The 16,375-nt window shown below is 36.7% G+C and overlaps 1 protein-coding gene across 1 annotated transcript in view; it reads left to right on the top strand.

Moving 5' to 3' along the window:
- The first annotated feature begins 11,592 nt into the window (after window positions 1-11,592).
- Window positions 11,593-16,375, top strand: part of LOC134795117 (neuropeptides capa receptor-like) — a 77,558-nt gene continuing 72,775 nt past the window's right edge. Inside the window, exons 1-2 of the mRNA XM_063766949.1 lie at window positions 11,593-11,629; window positions 11,925-12,093. Of these exons, the coding sequence (XP_063623019.1) occupies window positions 11,593-11,629; window positions 11,925-12,093 (206 nt within the window). The remainder of the gene's footprint in view (window positions 11,630-11,924; window positions 12,094-16,375) is intronic.

Below are 16,375 nucleotides of genomic sequence, written 5' to 3' on the forward strand. Positions count from 1 at the left end.
TCCCCTTTTCACAATGTTTACGGTCGAATATCACTTAAAGCTCTCAGCAGTTCTTTAGCATTATTATCTAGCTGTATAGTTCAGGTTTCAAAAATCTCTTGCTTGCCGTTTCAGCACTTGTAGCTCCCATCAGCCAATTAAGTAAGAAAATCTTAATTTTATAATTTTCTGTTAATTGACTAGTCTTATCGATCGAGTATCAACTTGCGATTCAAAATCGTTTGTATGTTATGACAGTAGCTATCTGCCACATAGGTCGAAAATCCCTTGCTTGCCGTCCTTCATGCTAAAAATCTTTGAAAACTGCAACTTTTCAGAATATTTTGGGTACATTTCGCTTTGGTATCCCCTTTTCACAATGTTTACGGTCGAGTATCACTTAAAGCTCTCAGCAGTTCTTTAGCATGATTATCTAGCTATATAGTTCAGTTTTCAAAAATCTCTTGCTTGCCGTTTGAGCACTTGTAGCTCTCATCAGCCACTTAAGTAAGAAAATCTTAATTTTATAATTTTCTGTTAATTGACTAGTCTTATCGATCGAGTATCAACTTGCGATGCACAATCTTTTGCAGGTTATGACAGTAGCTATTTGTCAGATAGGTCAAAAATCCCTTGCCTGCCGTCCTTCATGCTAAAAATCTTTGAATACTGCAACTTTTCAGAATATTTTGGGTACATTTCGCTTTGGTATCCCCTTTTCACAATGTTTACGGTCGAGTATCACTTAAAGCTCTCAGCAGTTCTTTAGCGTAATTGTCTAGCTGTATAGGTCAGGTTTCAAAAATCTCTTGCTTGCCGTTTCAGCACTTGTAGCTCTCAGCAGCCAATTAAGGAAGGAAATCTTAATTTTATAATTTTCTCTTAATTGACTAGTCTTATCGATCGAGTATCAACTTGCGACGCACAATCGTTTGTAGGTTATGACAGTAGCTATCTATCACATAGGTCGAAAATCCCTTGCTTGCCGTCCTTCATGCTAAAAATCTTTGAAAACTGCAACTTTTCAGAATATTTTGGGTACATTTCGCTTTGGTATCCCCTTTTCACAATGTTTACGGTCGAGTATCACTTAAAGCTCTCGGCAGTTCTTTAGCGTAATTATCTAGCTGTATAGGTCAGGTTTCAAAAATCTCTTGCTTGCCGTTTCAGCACTTGTAGCTCTCAGCAACCAATTAAGGAAGGAAATCTTAATTTTATAATTTTCTCTTAATTGACTAGTCTTATCGATCGAGTATCAACTTGCGACGCACAATCGTTTGTAGGTTATGACAGTAGCTATCTGTCACATAGGTCGAAAATCCCTTGCTTGCCGTCCTTCATGCTAAAAATCTTTGAAAACTGCAACTTTTCAGAATATTTTGGGTACATTTCGCTTTGGTATCCCCTTTTCACAATGTTTACGGTCGAGTATCACTTAAAGCTCTCGGCAGTTCTTTAGCATGATTATCTAGCTATTTAGTTCAGTTTTCAAAAATCTCTTCCTTGCCGTTTGAGCACTTGTAGCTCTCATCAGCCACTTCAGTAAGAAAATCTTAATTTTATAATTTTCTGTTAATTGACTAGTCTTATCGATCGAGTATCAACTTGCGATGCACAATCTTTTGCAGGTTATGACAGTAGCTATCTGTCACATAGGTCGAAAATCCCTTGCCTGCCGTCCTTCATGCTAAAAATCTTTGAAAACTGCAACTTTTCAGCATATTTTGGGTACATTTCGCTTTGGTATCCCCTTTTCACAATGTTTACGGTCGAATATCACTTAAAGCTCTCAGCAGTTCTTTAGCATGATTATCTAGCTGTATAGTTCAGGTTTCAAAAATCTCCTGCTTGCCGTTTCAGCACTTGCAGCTCCCATCAGCCAATTAAGTAAGAAAATCTTAATTTTATAATTTTCTGTTAGTTGACTAGTCTTATCGATCGATTATCAACTTGCCATGCACAATTTTTCGTAGGTTATGACAGTAGCTATCTGCCACATAGGTCGAAAATCCCTTGCTTGCCGTCCTTCATGCTAAAAATCTTTGAAAACTGCAACTATTCAGAATATTTAGGGTACATTTAGCTTTTGTCTCCCCTTTTCACAAAGTTTACGGTCGAGTATCACTTAAAGCTCTCAGCAGTTCTTTAGCGTAATTATCTAGCTGTATAGGTCAGGTTTCAAAAATCTCTTGCTTGCCGTTTCAGCACTTGTAGCTCTCAGCAGCCAATTAAGGAAGGAAATCTTAATTTTATAATTTTCTCTTAATTGACTAGTCTTATCGATCGAGTATCAACTTGCGACGCACAATCGTTTGTAGGTTATGACAGTAGCTATCTGTCACATAGGTCGAAAATCCCTTGCTTGCCGTCCTTCATGCTAAAAATCTTTGAAAACTGCAACTTTTCACAATATTTTGGGTACATTTCGCTTTGGTATCCCCTTTTCACAATGTTTACGGTCGAGTATCACTTAAAGCTCTCGGCAGTTCTTTAGCATGATTATCTAGCTATATAGTTCAGTTTTCAAAAATCTCTTGCTTGCCGTTTGAGCCCTTGTAGCTCTCATCAGCCACTTAAGTAAGAAAATCTTAATTTTATAATTTTCTGTAAATGACTAGTCTTATCGATCGAGTATCAACTTGCGACGCACAATCGTTTGTAGGTTATGACAGTAGCTATCTGTCACATAGGTCGAAAATCCCTTGCTTGCCGTCCTTCATGCTAAAAATCTTTGAAAACTGCAACTTTTCACAATATTTTGGGTACATTTCGCTTTGGTATCCCCTTTTCACAATGTTTACGGTCGAATATCACTTAAATCTCTCAGCAGTTCTTTAGCATGATTATCTAGCTGTATAGTTCAGGTTTCAAAAATCTCTTGCTTGCCGTTTCAGCACTTGCAGCTCCCATCAGCCAATTAAGTAAGAAAATCTTAATTTTATAATTTTCTGTTAGTTGACTAGTCTTATCGATCGAGTATCAACTTGCCATGCACAATTTATCGTAGGTTATGACAGAAGCTATTTGCCACATAGGTCGAAAATCCCTTGCTTGCCGTCCTTCATGCTAAAAATCTTTGAAAACTGTAATTATTCAGAATATTTAGGGTACATTTAGCTTTTGTCTCCCCTTTTCACAAAGTTTACGGTCGAGTATCACTTAAAGCTCTCAGCAGTTCTTTAGCGTAATTATCTAGCTGTATAGGTCAGGTTTCAAAAATCTCTTGCTTGCCGTTTCAGCACTTGTAGCTCTCAGCAGCCAATTAAGGAAGGAAATCTTAATTTTATAATTTTCTCTTAATTGACTAGTCTTATCGATCGAGTATCAACTTGCGACGCACAATCGTTTGTAGGTTATGACAGTAGCTATCTATCAAATAGGTCGAAAATCCCTTGCTTGCCGTCCTTCATGCTAAAAATCTTTGAAAACTGCAACTTTTCAGAATATTTTGGGTACATTTCGCTTTGGTATCCCCTTTTCACAATGTTTACGGTCGAGTATCACTTAAAGCTCTTGGCAGTTCTTTAGCATGATTATCTAGCTATATAGTTCAGTTTTCAAAAATCTCTTGCTTGCCGTTTGAGCCCTTGTAGCTCTCATCAGCCACTTAAGTAAGAAAATCTTAATTTATAATTTTCTGTAAATGACTAGTCTTATCGATCGAGTATCAACTTGCGACGCACAATCGTTTGTAGGTTATGACAGTAGCTATCTGTCACATAGGTCGAAAATCCCTTGCTTGCCGTCCTTCATGCTAAAAATCTTTGAAAACTGCAACTTTTCAGAATATTTTGGGTACATTTCGCTTTGGTATCCCCTTTTCACAATGTTTACGGTCGAGTATCACTTAAAGCTCTCGGCAGTTCTTTAGCATGATTATCTAGCTATATAGTGCAGTTTTCAAAAATCTCTTGCTTGCCGTTTGAGCACTTGTAGCTCTCAGCAGCCAATTAAGTAAGGAAATCTTAATTTTATAATTTTCTCTTAATTGACTAGTCTTATCGATCGAGTATCAACTTGCGATTCAAAATCGTTTGTATGTTATGACAGTAGCTATCTGCCACATAGGTCGAAAATCCCTTGCTTGCCGTCCTTCATGCTAAAAATCTTTGAAAACTGCAACTTTTCAGCATATCTTGGGTACATTTCGCTTTGGTATCCCCTTTTCACAATGTTTACGGTCGAGTATCACTTAAAGCTCTCGGCAGTTCTTTAGCATGATTATCTAGCTATATAGTTCAGTTTTCAAAAATCTCTTGCTTGCCGTTTGAGCACTTGTAGCTCTCAGCAGCCAATTAAGTAAGGAAATCTTAATTTTATAATTTTCTCTTAATTGACTAGTCTTATCGATCGAGTATCAACTTGCGATGCACAATCGTTTGTAGGTTATGACAGTAGCTATCTGCCACATAGGTCGAAAATCCCTTGCTTGCCGTCCTTCATGCTAAAAATCTTTGAAAACTGCAACTTTTCAGCATATCTTGGGTACATTTCGCTTTGGTATCCCCTTTTCACAATGTTTACGGTCGAATATCACTTAAATCTCTCAGCAGTTCTTTAGCATGATTATCTAGCTGTATAGTTCAGGTTTCAAAAATCTCTTGCTTGCCGTTTCAGCACTTGCAGCTCCCATCAGCCAATTAAGTAAGAAAATCTTAATTTTATAATTTTCTGTTAATTGACTAGTCTTATCGATCGAGTATCAACTTGCGATTCAAAATCGTTCGTATGTTATGACAGTAGCTATCTGCCACATAGGTCGAAAATCCCTTGCTTGCCGTCCTTCATGCTAAAAATCTTTGAAAACTGCAACTTTTCAGCATATTTTGGGTACATTTCGCTTTGGTATCCCCTTTTCACAATGTTTACGGTCGAATATCACTTAAATCTCTCAGCAGTTCTTTAGCATGATTATCTAGCTGTATAGTTCAGGTTTCAAAAATCTCTTGCTTGCCGTTTCAGCACTTGCAGCTCCCATCAGCCAATCAAGTAAGAAAATCTTAATTTTATAATTTTCTGTTAGTTGACTAGTCTTATCGATCGAGTATCAACTTGCCATGCACAATTTATCGTAGGTTATGACAGAAGCTATCTGCCACATAGGTCGAAAATCCCTTGCTTGCCGTCCTTCATGCTAAAAATCTTTGAAAACTGTAATTATTCAGAATATTTAGGGTACATTTAGCTTTTGTCTCCCCTTTTCACAAAGTTTACGGTCGAGTATCACTTAAAGCTCTCAGCAGTTCTTTAGCGTAATTATCTAGCTGTATAGGTCAGGTTTCAAAAATCTCTTGCTTGCCGTTTCAGCACTTGTAGCTCTCAGCAGCCAATTAAGGAAGGAAATCTTAATTTTATAATTTTCTCTTAATTGACTAGTCTTATCGATCGAGTATCAACTTGCGACGCACAATCGTTTGTAGGTTATGACAGTAGCTATCTATCAAATAGATCGAAAATCCCTTGCTTGCCGTCCTTCATGCTAAAAATCTTTGAAAACTGCAACTTTTCAGAATATTTTGGGTACATTTCGCTTTGGTATCCCCTTTTCACAATGTTTACGGTCGAGTATCACTTAAAGCTCTTGGCAGTTCTTTAGCATGATTATCTAGCTATATAGTTCAGTTTTCAAAAATCTCTTGCTTGCCGTTTGAGCCCTTGTAGCTCTCATCAGCCACTTAAGTAAGAAAATCTTAATTTTATAATTTTCTGTAAATGACTAGTCTTATCGATCGAGTATCAACTTGCGACGCACAATCGTTTGTAGGTTATGACAGTAGCTATCTGTCACATAGGTCGAAAATCCCTTGCTTGCCGTCCTTCATGCTAAAAATCTTTGAAAACTGCAACTTTTCAGCATATTTTGGGTACATTTCGCTTTGGTATCCCTTTTTCACAATGTTTACGGTCGAGTATCACTTAAAGCTCTCGGCAGTTCTTTAGCGTAATTATCTAGCTGTATAGGTCAGGTTTCAAAAATCTCTTGCTTGCCGTTTCAGCACTTGTAGCTCTCAGCAACCAATTAAGGAAGGAAATCTTAATTTTATAATTTTCTCTTAATTGACTAGTCTTATCGATCGAGTATCAACTTGCGACGCACAATCGTTTGTAGGTTATGACAGTAGCTATCTGTCACATAGGTCGAAAATCCCTTGCTTGCCGTCCTTCATGCTAAAAATCTTTGAAAACTGCAACTTTTCAGAATATTTTGGGTACATTTCGCTTTGGTATCCCCTTTTCACAATGTTTACGGTCGAGTATCACTTAAAGCTCTCGGCAGTTCTTTAGCATGATTATCTAGCTATTTAGTTCAGTTTTCAAAAATCTCTTCCTTGCCGTTTGAGCACTTGTAGCTCTCATCAGCCACTTCAGTGAGAAAATCTTAATTTTATAATTTTCTGTTAATTGACTAGTCTTATCGATCGAGTATCAACTTGCGATGCACAATCTTTTGCAGGTTATGACAGTAGCTATCTGTCACATAGGTCGAAAATCCCTTGCCTGCCGTCCTTCATGCTAAAAATCTTTGAAAACTGCAACTTTTCAGCATATTTTGGGTACATTTCGCTTTGGTATCCCCTTTTCACAATGTTTACGGTCGAATATCACTTAAAGCTCTCAGCAGTTCTTTAGCATGATTATCTAGCTGTATAGTTCAGGTTTCAAAAATCTCCTGCTTGCCGTTTCAGCACTTGCAGCTCCCATCAGCCAATTAAGTAAGAAAATCTTAATTTTATAATTTTCTGTTAGTTGACTAGTCTTATCGATCGAGTATCAACTTGCCATGCACAATTTTTCGTAGGTTATGACAGTAGCTATCTGCCACATAGGTCGAAAATCCCTTGCTTGCCGTCCTTCATGCTAAAAATCTTTGAAAACTGCAACTATTCAGAATATTTAGGGTACATTTAGCTTTTGTCTCCCCTTTTCACAAAGTTTACGGTCGAGTATCACTTAAAGCTCTCAGCAGTTCTTTAGCGTAATTATCTAGCTGTATAGGTCAGGTTTCAAAAATCTCTTGCTTGCCGTTTCAGCACTTGTAGCTCTCAGCAGCCAATTAAGGAAGGAAATCTTAATTTTATAATTTTCTCTTAATTGACTAGTCTTATCGATCGAGTATCAACTTGCGACGCACAATCGTTTGTAGGTTATGACAGTAGCTATCTGTCACATACGTCGAAAATCCCTTGCTTGCCGTCCTTCATGCTAAAAATCTTTGAAAACTGCAACTTTTCACAATATTTTGGGTACATTTCGCTTTGGTATCCCCTTTTCACAATGTTTACGGTCGAGTATCACTTAAAGCTCTCGGCAGTTCTTTAGCATGATTATCTAGCTATATAGTTCAGTTTTCAAAAATCTCTTGCTTGCCGTTTGAGCCCTTGTAGCTCTCATCAGCCACTTAAGTAAGAAAATCTTAATTTTATAATTTTCTGTAAATGACTAGTCTTATCGATCGAGTATCAACTTGCGACGCACAATCGTTTGTAGGTTATGACAGTAGCTATCTGTCACATAGGTCGAAAATCCCTTGCTTGCCGTCCTTCATGCTAAAAATCTTTGAAAACTGCAACTTTTCAGAATATTTTGGGTACATTTCGCTTTGGTATCCCCTTTTCACAATGTTTACGGTCGAGTATCACTTAAAGCTCTCGGCAGTTCTTTAGCATGATTATCTAGCTATATAGTGCAGTTTTCAAAAATCTCTTGCTTGCCGTTTGAGCACTTGTAGCTCTCAGCAGCCAATTAAGTAAGGAAATCTTAATTTTATAATTTTCTCTTAATTGACTAGTCTTATCGATCGAGTATCAACTTGCGATTCAAAATCTTTTGTATGTTATGACAGTAGCTATCTGCCACATAGGTCGAAAATCCCTTGCTTGCCGTCCTTCATGCTAAAAATCTTTGAAAACTGCAACTTTTCAGCATATTTTGGGTACATTTCGCTTTGGTATCCCCTTTTCACAATGTTTACGGTCGAATATCACTTAAATCTCTCAGCAGTTCTTTAGCATGATTATCTAGCTGTATAATTCAGGTTTCAAAAATCTCTTGCTTGCCGTTTCAGCACTTGCAGCTCCCATCAGCCAATTAAGTAAGAAAATCTTAATTTTATAATTTTCTGTTAGTTGACTAGTCTTATCGATCGAGTATCAACTTGCCATGCACAATTTATCGTAGGTTATGACAGTAGCTATCTGCCACATAGGTCGAAAATCCCTTGCTTGCCGTCCTTCATGCTAAAAATCTTTGAAAACTGCAATTATTCAGAATATTTAGGGTACATTTAGCTTTTGTCTCCCCTTTTCACAAAGTTTACGGTCGAGTATCACTTAAAGCTCTCATCAGTTCTTTAGCGTAATTATCTAGCTGTATAGGTCAGGTTTCAAAAATCTCTTGCTTGCCGTTTCAGCACTTGTAGCTCTCAGCAGCCAATTAAGGAAGGAAATCTTATTTTTATAATTTTCTCTTAATTGACTAGTCTTATCGATCGAGTATCAACTTGCGACGCACAATCGTTTGTAGGTTATGACAGTAGCTATTTGTCACATAGGTCGAAAATCCCTTGCTTGCCGTCCTTCATGCTAAAAATCTTTGAAAACTGCAACTTTTCAGAATATTTTGGGTACATTTCGCTTTGGTATCCCCTTTTCACAATGTTTACGGTCGAGTATCACTTAAAGCTCTCGGCAGTTCTTTAGCATGATTATCTAGCTGTATAGTTCAGGTTTCAAAAATCTCCTGCTTGCCGTTTCAGCACTTGCAGCTCCCATCAGCCAATTAAGTAAGAAAATCTTAATTTTATAATTTTCTGTTAGTTGACTAGTCTTATCGATCGAGTATCAACTTGCCATGCACAATTTTTCGTAGGTTATGACAGTAGCTATCTGCCACATAGGTCGAAAATCCCTTGCTTGCCGTCCTTCATGCTAAAAATCTTTGAAAACTGCAACTATTCAGAATATTTAGGGTACATTTAGCTTTTGTCTCCCCTTTTCACAAAGTTTACGGTCGAGTATCACTTAAAGCTCTCAGCAGTTCGTTAGCGTGATTATCTAGCTGTATAGTTCAGGTTTCAAAAATCTCTTGCTTGCCGTTTCAGCACTTGTAGCTCTCATCAGCCAATTAAGTAAGAAAATCTTAATTTTATAATTTTCTGTTAGTTGACTAGTCTTATCGATCGAGTATCAACTTGCCATGCACAATTTATCGTAGGTTATGACAGTAGCTATCTGCCACATAGGTCGAAAATCCCTTGCCTGCCGTCCTTCATGCTAGAAATCTTTGAATACTGCAATTATTTAGAATATTTTGGGTTCAGTTTGTCTTGGTCTCCCCTTTTCTCCAAGTTTATGGTCGAGTATGACTTATAGATCCCAGCAGCTTTTTACCTTGGTTATCTAGCTGCATGGAACCTGTTTTAAAAACCTCTAGAGCTTGCTTGCCGTTTTACTAGGCGATATTACAGATAGCATGAGTTATTTGATGAAAATGTACATATTTTAGTTTTTCATCACTTGTAGTCTTGTTCGGTCTGTTTACTTTGTAATTGTATCAGGTGGTCTTCTACTGGTTTTCTATGACATTTTTTATATTAAAAATGTTGACTTCTTAATTTGGTTGGGTTATCGGCGGCTGCTAACTTTGGCTGCTAACTTCACACCGGTCATTCAAATGACCTTTATAGTCAAATGTCATTTCAACATGCGGGGTCTAATACAATTTCGATATACTTGGGTTCTATTATCTCTGTCCCTCTAGGTATGTTCTCACTGCTTAGGGTGAAAAATTTTGTGTACTACACGAGATCAAAGTTATTTACATCTCGTGCGCTTTTGAATCCCTTACTACGCTCAAGATTCTAAATTAGATTCACTCGCTACGCTCGTGAATCTATTATAGAATCTTTCGCTTGCACGGGACTCAAAATAAGCACTCGAAGAAATATCAAACTTTGATCTCTTGTTGTACAAATAACTATTATTGTAGCGGCCACGATAAATTTGAACCGCATACATAACAATCCAGGCAGTGTCACGTGTCACACGTCTTTTCCATTCATTTGCATCTTCATCACTGCCTGGATTTTTGATAATTATAGTCTGTATCTTTTGGTATTTACATGGTATAATAATATACTCCGCCTGGTACTCCATTCCCGTCTTTTCTAGGTCACCTAACTGACACGGGCCTACGTCATCATGCGACAGCGCTATATGATAATATGCGATAGCGCTATATATAGCGGCCATGTTGTTGTGACGTAGGCCCGTGTCACTCTGGGAATGGAAGACCATGTTTTATTAGACTATGGGTATTTAAATAAAAGTAAACAAAATCTACCCTCAAATGGCTCCTTAAGACAGTTGAGGGTAGATGAAAACATTACACGATCAAATAATGTAGGTTAAAGTCAGGTCGCTCAGTGACAGATCCAGGCGGTTTTTTATTTGGTTGGTTAACCAATAAATGTTATAACTACCCGAAAATGTACAAATTATTTGTTTACTTTTATTTAAATACCTAAAGATACAGAGTATAGTTTAAAAAATAAATGAAACTAGATAATTCGTAGGTACCTACGTATTTTCGCATCTTCTTCGTAATTTGTTTACTTATTTAAATCATTCATTGAAAATAAAATCATTTAAAAGTAGCAAAGTTTATTTGCATATTTTTTATAGGTACTGTTCTAATAATTTTAAACTACACTACTTAGTTTAGTCAAACTAAGCTATAACGTTTTTTCACTAAAACTACTACGTCTGAGGTTTACAGTGTATTATATTTCTTGTTAAAACTTTAGTCCTCTATCCACTTTAATTATTTATAATCAGGCGATCGAGGGTCTCAAATATTTTACAAAGCCTATTCTGTAAACAGAGACAATGAAAACTTCCAAGTCAATTTCAGACACCCTTTATCTGAAGGAGTAACGTTTAAGGCGATGTTTGATTATAAGCGGTTTTTGACTAGCGGTTGGTGTTTAGTCTTTATTTTATTCCCCATATGTACATTGTTACTTATCAATATGAGTTATACATAGTTATTAACACTTATACAGACTAATCCCCTTGTTCATAAACGTCTACTATAGTTATCAAGTCGATAATAATCGTTTGTCGCTTTCCATCATACTAATACGTCGGAAAGGGACAAACGATTATTATCGGCTTGTCAACTTTAGTAGACGTTTATGAATAAGGGGGTTAATATCTGCATAATTATGTTTGTGTTGCGTAGGTACTTCAAAAGGAAAAAACAGAACCCTTATAGGATTACTTTGTTGTCCGTCCGTCCCTCTGTCTGTCAAGATCTTTTATCTCGGGAACGCGCGGAGATATCGAGTTGAAACGTGTTTTTGTGTTTTACTTTTATATTCATGTTAAAAACAACCTAACTTAAGAAGAAAAATAAAAGAATAATTTGTACGGAACTCTCGGTGGGCGAGTCCGAATCGCACTTGTCCGGTTTTTTGAGAAAACGAGGCTCCGCTAAGTAATAACCGCCAATAGGTAAGTCTTAAAATCCGGTTTCAGTTTATAAAAACCTGACTAGAAATTCGAAGCATTTCTGCAACATGCCAAAATTACGAAAACATCGGAACTCGGAAACATGTTGGAATTGGAATATCTTTCTGTCTTTGTGCAGCGTATTTCAACTTTTCAAAAGGGAGCGGAGATCGAAAAAGTATTCAATATTGTACTGTTTGCAGTCTTGTGCTTTGCGTATTTCACGCAAATAATCGAGGTAATTTTGGACCAAACGTCGGAGTTCAACTCAGATTTTTTGCATGGAGTTTAATCTATTGAAATTGATCAATGTACTGTTACTGTCGATTTTACGCATAGGTACTTACAAATTCTGTAAAAACTATCTTTAAAATATTTACTGATGTTTTGAGTCAGTTTTGGCAACACAACAGTATTTTGCAGTTCTGTTGTAAGATTCGGCACATTACCGCCCGCCGAAATACCAAGCTTACAATAAATACAGTACAATAACATTATTTTGTTTGCTCCTAGGTCTCCCCAACGACTTATTGGTGTGCTGGCACCAATACCCCTACTTCTTGGGCATCGTGTTCTGCAAGTTACGGGCCCTCATCTCAGAAGCGTAAGTACCTACTTCATCTTTCCACATTCACTACCTACTAGCGAACCGCTAGGCGGGTTCTCTGGGGGCCTAGCCAAGATAACATCGTACATCGACAAAACGCCAACTGATGAAATTGCGCAATTAAAGTATCTGCAGTACAGTTTCATAAGTCTCGTAAAATAGGCACTGAAGTAGAACTGTGTCACTGTAATATTGAAAAAAAAAAAATGAAATTATTTTCAAAATTGCTTTCTTGGGGTTAGATATGAGGATATCACGTATCATTTAATGGTATATTGTACAAAAAAAAACAGCCATATCGTATCTGGAGGAGCCCAAACTTGGTACATGTTTTGAAAATTATTTTAATTTTCATTAAAAAAAATGGCTGAAATGTAATGATGTGGTATATTTTTAGAATTGCCTTAAAAAGCCCTTTCATATGATGCCACACGCGATAAAGTTTCTGAAAAAAAATGACTCAGCACTCCCCTCCTAAGGGAAATTTTATTAAGAACTGCGGGTCAAAAATTTGTTTTTGTTTTGACCTGTATGATTCGGTCAAGTTGTGTTCTAATGTATGGGGAAGACAAACAAATTATAGCCAGCATTCAATTAATGTAGTAGGATACCTTGGACCGATTGACCCTCACCAAAAAGCATTACAAAAAAAAAAACCTTTGGGTATGGTGCTTTACGCGCACTAGTGTCCCATCCCCTCCCCTGACGCAACCCCCCTTTAAGCATGAAATATGTCCCAGTTGACGGTTTTTATTTTTATTTTTGAGAAAAGTATTAGAGTTAAACAAAAAAGGTTACATGCAACTTTTTGGTAAGACTCACCATATTCATGTATTAACTTGTTGCATTTCAATGTAACATAGTGCGTGATAGTACTGAAATAAATCTTATACGGAGAATAAGCTTGCAAGGTTAAGATTTCTAAAAAAAAAAGGTATACAAATTAAAAACTCACGTACTATGTTATATTGAACTTCAACACGTTTTTCAACAGTTTAATTTTGTCGAATTTCATCTAGCCATAACATAAATATGGTGCGTCATATCAAAAAAATGAATATAACCTTTTTTGTTAAGAATTTAATAGGGATTATTTCTTTCATTGACTCTTTTTTCCTATATTGTATACTTTCTCCAAAAAATAAAAAAAAATTTCATGCTAAAAGGGGGGGTTGCGTCAGGGGGGGGGGGGGGATGGGACACTAGTGTGCGTAATGCAACATACCCAAAGTTATCCTACTACATTCATTGAATGCTGGCTATAATTTGTTTTAAAAAAAACACAATTTGACCGAATCATGTAGTATGCGTGTGCCAAATGGCTAAACTGTATATTGATTTGCGGTTTTGCTTTAGAGCGCGAAATACGCGCGAGGCGTTGACTTACAGCCGTATTCGAACAATGAGACACGTCAAATATTGAAACAATATGGATCATATATGTCAGTATCAAACAACTGTCAAAATTGACGTTTCTTCAAACAAAAACGTCACTTTTGACACTGACATATCCAATCCATATCGTTTCAGTATCTAGTATTTGACGTATGTCATCGTTCGAATACGGCTGTTACTGTGACGTTCGGATGTCGTAATCGCAACAGTAATGCAGCTGCAGTTGACATCCGAACGTCACCTTTAGCTATTACTTCTTTCTTAAAGTGTCTAATTCACTAGATGATCAAGCTTCAAAAAGACTCCAGAACAAATCAAGCGCGAACCGCGCATGAGCCGTAACCCTCGATTCTTTTGGACCAATGAACTGTAATAACATCGAATCTTCAAAGGATTTTCAACCTTCCGCTGTCGAACAAGAACCTATTTCAGATTGATCGATTTAACGTTATAAATCGTGCCATTATTTTTCTGGCGCACCTGCGATTACGCGATTTTGTTAAGGTGAAATATGTCAATTTAAGAGATTCCTAATGGTTGAACGGGTACTTAGTAGTCCGCTCTTTATGTTTAGCTTGTCTGTTACACAGTGAGCCGTGAGTAGCTTTAGCGCAATTAGGTGTACTTATATTGACAATAGCGAGCGAAGCGAAGGTCTTACGTTCAACTGCAACTTCGGCTGGCTAGGGGCACGTCCAGGCATTTCGAAGTTTTTTGATTTTCATAGTTTGTTCTGCAATAACTGTAGTAAATTTGTTTTAATTTGAGGGCATTATATTTTTTAAGCCTTACTGGTGAAACATTGTAGCAGCGGGAAATGGCCGATGTCACTCTCAATTCGGCAAGAAACGCAATTTATCAAGGAAGTTAACCGTGACATTTCCCATTTCCCGTCCCGCTACCGTCACGCAGTCACCTCCTGTCACTTTAACTATTTATGGTGGGGGTTTTCAGAAAAAATGGTACCATTTACTTAAAAAAAACCGTCAAATTTTGGGTGTTTAGACTCAGAATCACGAGTAAGTTGGTACTATTGAGACAAAAAAAAGTAACCCCAAGTAGTTTTTCATACAAATGGGTGTCAATTTTGTGACGGTCCGGTCGGAGGAATTTATATAGAAAACATCCATAACACGGATAGTTATGGGGATTTGTTATATTATTATTATTTTTTTTTTTTTATATATTTAAGTATTGAATATATCTATCTACTTTATACCCGGTCGTCTTTTATGTATACCCACAACAGCAGCCTTATTGAGCTTACTCTGGGACTAGATCGATTTGTCAAGTATAATATTGTCTCATAATATTTATATTTATTTATTAAAAATAAACGATAATAATATTCGCATTTGCCAGCTGTTTAAAGATTTGACCCTACCGTACCGTACCCTGACGTGTTTTAGTTTAGTTTTTATTATTCCTTATTTACTAATAATCTTATTTAATGCTTTGTAGAGCCTCAATTAGCATATTTAGGTTTGTCCTACTCGAAAAATGTTGACATTCGCTTTTGTATAAATTATATGAAAAACATGCTTTTGAATTCTTTTTCATGTTTGTTATGATCAGGATCACAGATTTCAATATTGTTTTATTAACGTGTATCCATTCCAAAATTTCAAAATTCCAAATTATTTATTTGTTATTTTCCATGGAATATTACTTGTGATTAAATTCTTCGTGTTCTTTATTAAATTCCTTTTACGAGTTTTTATAACAACCGTCACTACCGTCAGTGACATTGGAATCTGTTTGAACTTGCTATTTATATTGTGAGAGAATACGACAATATAACATTAGAAGACGGTTGGGCCGCGGCCTGGAAACACGCGACCGGCGGGGCGGTGAGCGGCAAATCAAAGCCTTTCATATACATATATAGGGTTGTTGACACATGTTGAATTTTATAACTACATCTAGTTAAATAGATAGAAAATGAGCAGTTTATCACAATAAATTGGAAACTTAAAAATATATGGGAGTAAAAAAAAATACAAGACCTCAAACATTTAAAAAAATTATAACTTCCAAAGAGGGTAAAATCATTGGTACCATTCGATTATTTACATTTTATTTGAAAAAATGTAAATTGTTTAGCAACAATATACCTACTACGCAATATTTCCGAATTTCCTTGTTTTGTGACTTTTGTATTGCTTTAAGACTATGGCTCCCATAAAGACATTTGATCCTCAAAACGAACCTGATCGACAGATACCATTCATAAAAAATTGTCAAATACCCTATTTATCTGGGGAGGAAAACGGAGACTAGATACGTTTGTATGGAGTAGCTGTTCCACTATCCTCTTAATCATCGCATTTTTTATTATATTACTTAGTAACTAGGTAATGCGATTTAAGGATGACTCAAGCTAGACCGGGTGATCTATGACGGCTGATCGGTGATCACATGGTGCTTTCCATAGAAAACGAAGCTCCGGCCCGGCCCCGGCCCGGTCTAGCGTGAAATTTTAATAAAAGTAGCCTTTAAATAAAAGTATCATCATTTATATCAACCGTAGATTTTGAAAGAAAAATGTTTGTCATTCGTGAATCATCGTATTTAATTCAATTTTGCAGTAGAAGTTATGACTATTATTAACCGAATTCATTTGATTTGTGAGGTTGGCCTTTGAATCAAACAAGTTCGAGGTTAAACGTATAATGCATTAAATAACACGTACAAGGCCATAAATACTATAGTACCTATAGTACCTACGCGCGTGGGTTTGTGGGTAAGGCGTAGTACATAGGCACTTTCACTTAACTGAGTACAATTAACGGCCAGTCAGCAATCGTCACAAAACTGACGGTCAATGTCAATGTCATTTTGTCAGGAACGTGACGGTTAGACGTTACTGAAACACGACTAAAGA

This window comes from Cydia splendana, chromosome 11 (assembly GCF_910591565.1).
Source record: "Cydia splendana chromosome 11, ilCydSple1.2, whole genome shotgun sequence".
Classification (NCBI taxonomy): Eukaryota; Metazoa; Arthropoda; class Insecta; order Lepidoptera; family Tortricidae; genus Cydia; species Cydia splendana.